This window comes from Anolis carolinensis, chromosome 3 (genome assembly GCF_035594765.1).
Source record: "Anolis carolinensis isolate JA03-04 chromosome 3, rAnoCar3.1.pri, whole genome shotgun sequence".
NCBI classification, from domain to species: domain Eukaryota; kingdom Metazoa; phylum Chordata; class Lepidosauria; order Squamata; family Dactyloidae; genus Anolis; species Anolis carolinensis.
Genome location: NC_085843.1, coordinates 43,558,993 through 43,571,347, shown reverse-complemented (window position 1 = coordinate 43,571,347; position 12,355 = coordinate 43,558,993). Strand labels below are relative to the sequence as shown.

Here is a 12,355-nt window from a genome sequence, read left to right as displayed (position 1 = left end):
ATTTAATTTGTAAAGTTGTTTGCATTTTGCCTTTTGTTCCTGCCACCCAGTCCCCTGAAGGCAGCTTACATCACCATTAAAACAATGATATAAACAGCAATAAAAAGAACAAAGCACTAAAAGACAGAGCCAGCAAAAATAATAGAGAAGTGAGTGCAAAAAAGCTTGAAACAATGCAAGCAATTAGCAATGCATTTTTCCCAGATGCTGAAGAGTCTTTGGAAATGGACCAACTGGATTTCATGAAAAATAAAGTTCCACAATCTGGATGCCATACAACTTTCATGCATCTTTTTATATTTCAGTATAATACACTAGTCCCTCCGCATTTGTAGAGGGTGCAGGATCCCTGCAAAAGTGGAAAAATCATGCCTATGTGGACTTCATTCCATGCTGGCTTGAGACAAGGCAATGTAGAAAATGCATGGAGAGAAAATATATGCATGTTTATGTATATAAATATGTGGGGGGGGGGGGGGGGTATGTGTATGTGTATATATATATACCCCCCCCCACACAAGGTCTCCATGTAGATCTTGGAGGTGTCTACGGACAATGGTAGCTCTTCAGCTTAGAAATGGAGATGAGCACCAACCCCCAGAGTCGGACATGACTAGACTTGACTAGAGGCAGCAGCAGCAAATACAACAATCAGAAAAATCTGTGAATGCTTAATCTGCAACTGTGGAGGCCAACTATATGTTAAATTTCTTCATAGATTAGAACCTGTTATTCTCAGAACTTGAATAAATGTGCAGTCAGTCTTATGTCAAAACCAAAATATGCAGAGTGAATTATGTTTGTTTTTCCACCCTACCTCATCACCTCAGGGCCATTACTCTTCATTTGTTTCAAAGAATTATCAGTAATTGGTGCAAATGATTCACCACCAGTATGAATTCACCTAGTGTGAATTTGCCTATTTACCCAATGTCCTTCAAGAGTCACCTAATTTACACTAACATTTCATTCCCATATGAACATAGAGTTCATATAAGTCCTATATGAGATAGAATTTTTTTTTTCTTCTGGTAAAGCCAGATTATAGAATTTGTTCTTGCAGCATTAATTCTCTTGCCCTCTAGGGTCCAAATGCAGATGATCTGATTATCTTGGGCTTCAGAGAAGGGAAATTTCCCACTGAGTACTTTAATCCTACAATCTGACATCTCCCCTATCCCCCCTTCCCTTGCCCTAAAAGAGAGGCAGGAAAAGTTTAAAAAGGGAATCACTCTCAGTCATTGGCAGAGAAACTCCAAGCCACTGTCAGGAAAACGAGATCCTAAGGCACTACCAGGAAAGGGTGGTGCCTTAGGCACCAGGACTACCCTTTTCTATGCCTTGAGGTTGTAGAAGAAGGAGGCAATAGAGATAGATGAACTGTGGGCAACTCTTCACTGGAACTGCCTCCAAGGGCATAGCTCTTTCAAAGGCCTCTGAATCCTAACGCCTCTGCATCCAAATGGCACATGAAGCCAATTTAAAGGCCTTTTATCTAGTTCTTTTCTGAAATCTGCCAACATATTTCTCTTTTAGTCGGTTAGCTTTATTTTGTATGTGCCATTGAACTGGACCCAGAAACTGTCTTATATAGATGTATGAGCGCACAAAAAAAATACTTCTTGTAGATCAGTTATTCCCAAACTCTAATCCTCCAGGTATCTTGGAATTGTCCAATGGTCAGGGATTCTGAGAACTGAAATCCAAACCGTCCAGAAGACCAGAATTTGGGGAAAGCTATTCTAGATTTTCATTGATCCCATCCCCAACATCACAGTTTGCCCCAACTGGAATAGCCCCCCAAGCCCTGGATAACATTTTCAGGGAGCTGGAAACATTGCCTTCTGAGGAGGGATACTTGGTCTCACACTGCACCGAAACTGTCAATTCTTTGGCCTGGTTCATTTTGTGTGTTGTTATTATGAGTTGAACTGGGAGTGTGAAAATCAGGGGAGACTTTTATAAATAGATGCAAAGTAATTGTGTTGCTGTCCTGTTTAAGGAGCTCCACTGGCTACCGATTATTTTCCGGTCCCAATTCAAGGTGCAGGTTCTTACCTATAAAACCCTAAACGGTTTGGGACCCGCCTACCTTTTTGACCGCATCTCCCACTATGAACCCACTCGTCCTCTTCGTTCATCCAGTAGGGAACTTCTTTCGCTCCCGCCACCATCCCAGGCTCGGTTGGCGGGGACAAGGGAGCGGGCCTTTTCTACTGTTGCTCCCCGGATCTGGAATTCCCTTCCGGAGGAGATCTGGCAAGCACCCACCCTGGCTTCCTTCAAAAAGCTGCTTAAAACCTGGCTCTTCCACTGCGCTTTTGGATAACCGAGCCCATAGCTATAGTAGTTGCACAGGCCATCTCTTTGACTTGAAACATTGCACTATATTCCTCTGCCCGAAAGCATATTAGAATATAACATTGTATTTTAGTTCTAGTGGTCCCTCCAGGCCATCCTCTCCTCCATCCCAGTGGTCTTTTTTCTTTTTTCTTTGCAGATTCATATATTATTTGAGTGATTATATTCCTTCTGCTTATGTGATTGTTTTAGTCAATTGTTATGTTTTGTTTTTGTTTTTAATTCTTATAGCGTTTTATAGTGTTTTCGGTGTTTTATTGTACAATGTTTTATGCTGATTTTATATTGGAAACCGCCCTGAGTCCCTTTCGGGAGAGAGGGCGATATACAAATAAACTTTTACTTACTTAATTACTTACTCCCTCTTTCACTTGAGTACAATGTTCCTATCACACATTTTTGCATATAACAGCCAGCTTCTTATTTCTTGTTTTGTTTCAGTGGGAAAAGATGCCATTTGGACTGAAATCAAATTTAATTCTGATACCTATTCTGAATGCAAAGGGAAACAGTATGTCAAAAGAACCTGGTACAAGAAATTTGTTGGTGTACAACTATGCAATTCACTCCGATACAAAATCTATCTCAGCGATACACTTACAGGTATGATGCTGAAGGCAAGCACCATCAACTAGTAGCCATGTAGGGTGACTAACTATACGCACTGTTAGTAAAGGGCTTTGTGGAAGCAGAGCGGTATGTGTCAGTCCTGATACACTTAAAATAGCTGGTGCATGATATCATTGCTGCACAAATTAGTTGCATGATACATTATTGAATAATGAAAGGTGTGACTATAAAACATGGGAATGGCTCACGTGCACGTGATCAAAAAGCCGTAAGCCATCACAAAGACACTGCTACGTAAGTATGTTGTTTCACTGGTAACACATGTCTTGAAATATGATGTTTCCCACAGGATCCCACTGGAATGGGCATAAACCCAAAAGCCACAGTACAGAAATACAGATTGTTGGGAAATAAGTATTGTGTGTGACATCATAAACCTATGGCAGACAAAAGCTATTTGGGTAACTGATACCATCTAAGACTGAGACAGGGTCCTGCTGGCTGTATTATTTGCATTACTCTCATTTAAAACAAATGTATAGGTATTAGTCACACAACCTTAGTTTGTTTGAGTGTGTCTGCCAATGTAAACATGCCAGCACTGATCCTATAAAACTTCAGCCCTTACTGATCTCATTTCACAAACCTCTAATGTAAGCATCTCAGCAAACAGCCATTACAAAAAAGAAGAGTGGGTTACATGTTGAGTATTGCTCCAGTGGATGTGAAAAGGAGCCCGAAATGTCAATTTGAAAATGTAAACACTAAAAGCCATTTCTTACCCTAAAGCATACAAAGGAGGTAAGGGCTCTCATAGTTCGCTATTTGAACAGATTTAGCTCAACACAATTTACAGAGATATTGTGAATGTACACCCGACTGCTTGTACGAATCTGCCAACATTTGTAAGAAATATCACAAATATTTGTCTTATTTTTCTTTATGGTGCTTACATTTTATTAATTATTAAAAGTACTCTTAATATTTTCAGGTAAATTTTATAATATAGGAGACCAGAGAGGATATGGAGAAGATCATTGTCAGTTTGTGGACTCATATTTAGACGGAAGAACTGGGCAACAGATTCCATCAGATCAACTATCTACCAAAGATGGTATGTCTTTAAGGGTTTATATTGCATTCAAACACAATCTACACACACAAGTTAGCACTGGGTGTAAAGCACTTAGGGCCCTTCCAGACAGGTCCTATATCCCATGAACTGATCCCAGGTTTTTTGTTTATTCCAGATTATCTGGTAGTGCGGACTCATATAATTCAGTTGAAAGCAGAAAACCTGGGATTAGATCCTGGAACATAAGGCCTGTCTGGAAGAGCCCTCAGCCTTAACAAGAAACCCATATAATCCAAAGAAGCAATCCCTTTCCAGGAAAATACTGTGCTACCAAATACTTTCCCTCCAAAATGTAGCAAAGAGATGTTAAATATATGGTGTTCCAATTGCGATAGTACAGACTGAGACTCTTATCCAAAATGAATGGGACCATAAATGTTTTTAATGTGTGACTTTTCCAGATTTTGGAATTCCTGTATTTTGATATGCATACATAATAAGATATTTTGGAGATGGAACACAAGTCTAGGCAGAAAATCTATTGTTTCATATACACTTTATACACATAACCTGAAGGCAATTTATTTTCAAAAAAATGGTGCATGAATCATAGAATGGGAAGAGACTACATGAGCCATCTAGTCCAACCCCCTGCCATGCAGGAAAAGCACAATCAAAGTACCCCTGACAGACGGCCATCTAGCCTCTGTTCAAAAACCTCCAGAAAAGGAGCTTCCACCACACTCCGATGCAGAAAGTTCTACTATTGAACAGCTCTTATGGTCAGGAAGTTTTTCCTAATGTTCAGGTGGAATCTCCTTTCCTGTAATTGGAACCCATCGCTCCGAGTCATAGTTTCCAGGGCAGCAGAAAACAAGCCTGCTTTTTTCCTTATGACATCCTTTCAAATTTTTATACATGTCTATCATGCCTCCTCTCAATCTTCTCTGGCAAAACATATGCAGCTTTGTTAGCCTATCCCTTTTAGCTCTGTTGAACGATCAGAAAGCAAAAGTGTTACTATCTCAGCATGAATCAGGTGTCTTCTGAGGCATGTGTAAGATGTTGTGCAAGAGAAAGTGAAATTCTCTCCTCAGTGACAAAAAAGATATATGCCAGTATTACTTTGATGTCCGTCCATAAGAGGATGACAACTATCAAGTTTATTTTGACTAAACAGTTTTCCTGCCTTCACTGAATGTATAAGTGAGCCTACCAGTAATAGTTCTCTATATGCTGTACACAGGTAATTTTCAAGTACAGCAGAGTCTCACTTATCCAACATAAATGGGCCGGCAGAACGTTGGATAAGCGAATATGTTGGATAATAAGGAGAGATTAAGGAGAAGCATATTAAACATCAAATTAGGTTATGATTTTACAAATTAAGCACCAATACGTCATGTTATACAACAAATTTGACAGAAAAAGTAGTTCAATATGCAGTAATGCTATGTAGTAATTACTGTATTTATGAATTTAGCACCAAAATATCACGATTTATTGAAAACATTGACTATAAAAATGTGTTGGATAATCCAGAATGTTGGATAAGTGAATGTTGGATAAGTGAGACTCTACTGTATAGGCGAACAGAATTTTGCCCCCCCTCCCCCCCCAAACCAATCACTGAAAAATAAAAGCATTGGATAAGCAAAAATGTTGGATAATGAGGGATTAAAGAAAAGCCTAAATAAAGAACAACACTCTGAAAACAGGGGAAATCCAGACAGGAAACAATCAGGGCCAGCTAACACCTCCCAACCAAGGATGCCTCCAGGGAGGAAACAGCCAGGCTTTGAATCTGCAAGGCCATTAAATGGTAATCAGGCTGGCCAATTGCAACATTCACACTAGCCTCAAACAGACAAGAGCTCTTTCTCCCACCCTGGACTTTCCACAGATATATAAACCCCACTTACCTAGCTTCCAACAGACCTCAGAACCTCTGAGGATGCCTGCCATAGATGTGGGTGAAACGTCAGGAGAGAATGCTTCTGGAACATGGCCAGGCAGCCCAGAGACCTGGCCGCAAGGAAGGTGCGAGAAGGAAGGCATTCGCCACATTGGAGAGCAGAGAAGCGGCATTTCTCTGCTCCCCAAAGCGACAAACGCCTTCCTTGCGGAGGCAGGAGTTGCCTCAACTGCGCCCCCTACAGGATGGCACCACAGGCAACTGCCTAGTTTGCCACTTGGTTGAACCGCCCCTGGCTGTACAACAAAAAAAGTTACAATGACAAGCTATGCTTTTAAAAATCTAATAGCGTATACAGTATCTCATCAGCACAAAAATTAAAATAGGAAAAAATAGTTTTTTTATTTTATTTTACTGGTTTTCAGTTTTGTTGTTGCTTTATTTTGTGTACCATCTACAGAACTATAGCTGGTAAATATATTTTACCAGAGTTAAAATAATACTAAACCACAGCTTAAACATTTTAAAATTCTTGATTTATAAAAACTAATTGTCTAACAGACATTCAGGCAGACTAGATTTCTCTGTCACCCATGGGGAAAGAGGCTCACACAGTGGAGAGGGAAATCTCCAGTTCTTGGACACAAACCATCTCCTCTCCCTGCTATTCCATTGAGTGGGATACCAAATTTATATCATGCCATGAGTTTCATTCCCCTCTCAACCCACCAGGGTGCCCAGGGCAATTGATGTACAAGACATAAAAACTTGTAAAACATTAAATATACAAATAAAAGCAGTTAGAAACAGACTGGAATCCAAGTTTGAAAATAGTTTAGAACCACAGGTAGTTAAAACAGCAAGAGCAGCCATCTCTAATAAAAGTTTGAAAACCAAATGAAACAATACTTAGCTGCTCATGAGAAACTCAGAAGGGATGGGGTTAGCCTGACTTTTCTTGGGAGATCCCAACAGTTGTAGTATTGCCACAGAGAAAGCCGCATTTTGTGTATCCACCCACCTAACTTTAGAGAGAAGTGAAAAGCACAATGGAGTATCTGCTGAGGATCCTGAATTTCAGCCAGGCTCACACCAGAGGAAGAGGTATTTCAGATGTTCTTGCTCCAGGCTGTCTTGAAAAGTTGTGGGTTACAACCAACAGCTTGAAGTGATCTTGGGAGCACATTGGAAGGCAGTGCAGTTCTTGTAAAACTGATGTTACAAAATCTGACACATCAGATGTTACAAAAACACACATCTGACAACAGTCTGAAATTATGTTTTATGCTAGTTACAACTTTTGGACTTTTCAAGGGCAACCCCACATACAGCGCTTTATAGTAGTCTAACAAGGCACCTTTGATATTAGCTGAAAGAAAGAGAGAGAGAGAGAGAGAGAAAGCGAGGGAGGGAGGGAGGGAAGGAGAGAGAGAGCGCTGGGTAACATCTGTATACTGATGACAACCAACTTCAGAACTCCAAATAATGGTGAGAATCCTGTTGGACAGTTATGAATAAATAATCTAAAGTTATCTATTTGTAAATGCAACATATTCACAATCCCTACACACCCTATAATTTAGGGGCTACATAGGAACCATGAGAATCCCCTAAATCCCACTCATAAGCAATTGCTGGGATTGACTGAGATCTGTTCCTCTGTCAATCAAGAAGTGGCTGCCTGAAATTCCTATTCACCCATCCTTTTCATGACCGATCTCTGGCACAAGAGGGATTTACAACATCAGTCTTTTTTCTGCTTATCATGTCAAAGATTGCTCACAGGAGGAAGAAAGACCATCAGGAAGATACCATTTCAATTTGACCAAGGAACAGACCCATATCAATCTCAGCAGCTGCTTATTGGTGCTTGCGGGAGTCTGGCCAGAATCCAATACATAGCACTATAGTTATTGTTTATGCATGTCCTAATGTAAAATTAAAGTGACTTTCACTTTTAGGAAAATTCTGATTCTCCATGGAATATACTAGTTTTTGTTCCCATATAAACAGCTAATGGTGCTGGAAATTTTAAAGTAGAATCCATTAAATGTTGGGCTTTTCCATTTTGTTTTACCAGGATTTTTTAGAGCTGTTCGACAGGAACCTGTCCATTTTGGGAGAATAGGAGCTGAGACACATACTAATTACGTTCATTGGTATGAGTGTGGAACGACAATACCTGGGAAATGGTAGTGAGAAAACAGATGAACTGAACAACAAAAGATTGGATACAGTTATGACTGTCCCAGAGAAACTCAGAAATGGAAATGTGTCATGGTATTATCTTTGTCATGCTAAAGTCTAATGACAATAACTGTTTCAACTGTACTGTTGGCTGGTTTAAAGTTTCCATATTTACAGATCTTTTGTGGGAAGAGTTAGATGTCATAAAAGGATGTCTTGGGAAGCTGGCTCCCTATTAGTCTTTTATGGTACCATCAACATATTTTAAAAGATGTAGTTTATTATTTATCAGTGTTGCAACATTTTGAGGCACCTTTATTGAAAAGTTGCTAAGGAACAAGTATGTATTCTGAGCTTTACTGGAGTTCATGTTCTTGTTCATCTTTCAAACACATTTAAATTATTCAGTCAGGTTAACTCCTGAATAATGTTTGTGCTACTTCATATGTACATTTCTGAAAATATACAGTTCTACAGCTGATGGTGCTATATGTATGTTTGCACTCAGATAGTCCGTACCGATGAAAACATTGTAAAACTATGCCAGTGAACCACACGACAGACACCATACTTGCAACCATTCTACCATGTAGATGTGTGGTAAAATACTCATCATCCGTATTAACTCTGCATGTTAAATAGGACATCATTATGAGGAAACAATAATGTGTCATTAAAGGTCCTGCATGACTGGAGTTGACTCTTAAAGGGCTTGTACAGATATTTTCTTGTGGCATTTACTTTTGGTATAAATTGAAGCTATCCATCATTGTAGATTCTTTCTCTACAGAAATTTAATTTTTGCTTTGGTGCAAAGGTTAAGGGCAACCATTTGCTGCAGTAGATGAGACAAGAGCATTACATGTATAACCTTAAAACAATCCTGCAAACAATACAAGGCCACTTGGCAAAATTTTGGATGTTCCAGCAAGAATAACCAAGTATAAGGTACACATGTATTAAGTCTCTTATGAAAGGCATGTTTCAACTACAGCCTTTCCCTTTAAAATACACCTATGTAGATACTTGCTTATTGCTTCCAAGGAAATTTTCCTTCAAAATAAGTGCATGTCCACACATAATTGGCACACTGTATCTAAGGAGAAGCCAATGTTGTCACATCAATAAACAAGATTTACATGTACTTTTGAAAATGATCATGCAGCTTTGTCTAAGAAAAGTGTAGATGAATGCAGAAGATAATAAAATGTGTAGAATGAATTACGTCCAGAATATACAAAAGCACCTACACATTTGTTGTATTTTTAAATGATATTTTTTTCTTTATATAAAACTGAAGAGTAATGTGATCCGCTTTGTAGAATGGCAATATGAAGACTGTTGTTGAAAATGGATATCCTTCTCCCTCTACACCAAGTGCTATATTTGTATTGCTTAAACATGTAAACATTATATATAAAGAGATGTAGGTTTTAAAGGTGTTTATTCAATGTAAGAAAATATAAAGAAAGAATACAAGGAATATTTGGGTTGGTTGATTGTAAAAAAATCTTCTAAGTACATTGCAGGTACACTGTACACTTAATAAATTTTTTAATCATAAATAGTATTTGTTTCATTTCTATGCAGCAAACACACACAATTGAAAGTTATATTTGAAATTTCTCAATACTTGAATCCTAAAAGGGAATCAATCCAATGATTACTTGAAATACATTGACAAGGTCTCTCACTAGATTCAGATAGTCAATTTAATAGTACAAGATGAATATTAGGACAATCTCCTGTTGGATTATTCCAGAGTAACTGCTTGTTGGAAAGATCAGATCATATAAAGATCTCAGACATTGCATTAAGGCCACGGGCTCTATTTTTCATGCCAAATTTTTCACACAAGGTGATCAGTTTCATTATAATTAGACTTTACTCTAATTTGTTTTGCTCATTCTGGAACATGTACACTATGTGTTTCACATTTTGAAAGGGTAGAAAAATGAATGAAGCTATTTAGAAAAATGATGTATATATTTCTGAAAAATACATAAATGAGATAGTCATGTTCTAGGATCAGAGGTGAACTACTGGACTGAACTTAGCACTAATCAAGAGGCAACAAGATCATAAAACACTGTAGACAGCTGCTTCTGCCTCAGAAAGGGCTGGAGCTCCTGCATACACAAACCCGTTTCCCCAAGGTAGGTGCAAGAGAAGCCCATGGCACTTTATTTGCTCATGTTCACTGATACACTCTGTGTGGAAAACTTTTCAGGACTTTATTAATACTGACCATTCATAGGAAATAGTGGCATGCCTCATATATTGATTGGTCAGATGGTAACTAAATTACTATTTGGTGAACTCTCCTAGTGCTAAAGTGTGTCAGAAACATGCTTCTTGCTTCTTTGTGTTCATATTTTTCTTTTATATTCTTAAAGCTAACATTTCATGCAAATATTGGCAGGTTCCAGATGGTAGTGCTTGCGTATAGCTGTTCCTCATAAAAGTAGCTGTTATATGGCATCCCAAAGCACGCTATTCTATCCACAATGATTTTTAGCATTTACATTAAACCACTGGGAGGAATCATCCGGAGGGATGGGATGGAGTGCTATTAGTATGCTGACAACACCCAAATATATTTTTCCATTCTTCCAAAACAGCTCCAGCTAAGGATAGAGTGCCCCCTCTGAATGAATGCTTGAAGGGGTTAATGGGCTGGATGAGGAGAAACAAACTGAAACTGAATCCAGACAAAACAGAGGTACTTGTCATCAAGAATCCTAATCTGGGGCTGGAGGTGTGTCAACCAGTTCTGAACGGGGTTACACTCCACCTGAAATACTGTGTCTGCACCCAGAGGACCTTTTCATCGGTCGCCCCAAGACTGAAACAACCTGCCAGAAGAGCTCCAACAGCTAAATGAGCTGTCAGGTTTTAAAATACATCTGAAGACCATCTCTTCCAGCAGGCCTATCAAGCCAGTTTTAATAATGAATTTTAAACTCGCGTCTTATGTCCACTGTCTTTTAATCATTATTCTTTGTATTTTAATAAATGTAATTTGTAGAAAGACATTTTAATGTGTGTATTTCATATAATTGTGTATTTTTAGCTATGTTGTAAACTGCCACAAGGAGGCGGGTAAGAATTATTATTATTATTATTATTATTATTATTATTATTAATTATTATTATTATATAGTTAATCCAGTGAACATCTGCCCAAAATTCATAGAAATTTCACTGCGATGGCGCTAAGCATGTTAAACTGCTAAGCTGCAGAACCTGCTGACTGGAAGGTCAGCAGTTCGAATCCGCAGGACAGGGTGAGCTCCCATTGTTAGCCCCAGCTTCTGCCAACCTAGCAATCTGAAAACATGAGAATGTGAGCAGATCAATAGGTACCGCTTCAGCAGGAAGGTAACAACACTCCACGCAGTCATGCCGGCCACATGACTTGGAAGCGTCTATGGATGCTGGCTTAGAAATGGAGATAAGCACCATTGTCAAGGGGAAACATTTACCTTTTTACATTGTTTTCTGTAACTCCATTTTGGCACATTTATTAAATTGTGCTTTGCCCAATGACCTTCCTCAGTAGCCAGTTCCAAAATTCTCCTGAATGTGTTGTCGAAGGCTTTCATGGCCGGGATCACAGGGTTGTTGTATGTCTTTTGGGCTGTGTGGCCATGTTCCAGAAGCATTCTCTCCTGAAGTTTCACCCACATCTATGGCAGGCATCCTCAGAGGTTGTTCTCCTGAATGCTTAAAAGAACATGTGGTTTACTATAGCATCTTTCCCTTTCTTTCTCTTTCTCTCCCAGATACACTATCAGTGCTGTAGACTCCCTGTACAATCTTTCACTTCTATACTTACACCAAGAAAGAGGTGAGAAAACAAATCTGGGTGTGGTTTCTGTGCATGCAAATATTGGGCTAAAAATGATCAATTTTAAAAACACGTTGCCCCCCCCCCCCCAGCTCCATTTAGAAATGACCCTTTGTTTTGACATAATAAAAAAACATCTGAAGTTGTATGAATACTGCCAGGTGAAAATTAAATGATGCTTAGATAAGATACTCCCATCAGTCCAAACAGCCTTTTCCGGTTCCAGGGGTGCCACCGCACTCGCATACATGAAAGTATCCTTTTCATTCCAATTAAGCAGATTGGGGATGCCTGTGTAATTATATAAGAAGAAAAGTCTGCAGATACTGGATTAGATCAAACCAACTGCAGGCATGAATTACACCTGTACTTTAGTTTACTCAATCGACTCGCTCAG

At 39.0% G+C, this 12,355-nt stretch overlaps 1 protein-coding gene across 1 annotated transcript in view; it reads left to right on the top strand.

The window, feature by feature from the left end:
- Positions 1–9,673, top strand: part of abi3bp (ABI family member 3 binding protein) — a 181,688-nt gene extending 172,015 nt beyond the window's left edge. The window contains exons 63-65 of the mRNA XM_062974809.1: positions 2,803–2,964; positions 3,923–4,045; positions 8,002–9,673. Of these exons, the coding sequence (XP_062830879.1) occupies positions 2,803–2,964; positions 3,923–4,045; positions 8,002–8,117 (401 nt within the window). The 3' untranslated portion in view covers positions 8,118–9,673. The remainder of the gene's footprint in view (positions 1–2,802; positions 2,965–3,922; positions 4,046–8,001) is intronic.
- The last annotated feature ends 2,682 nt before the right edge of the window (positions 9,674–12,355 follow it).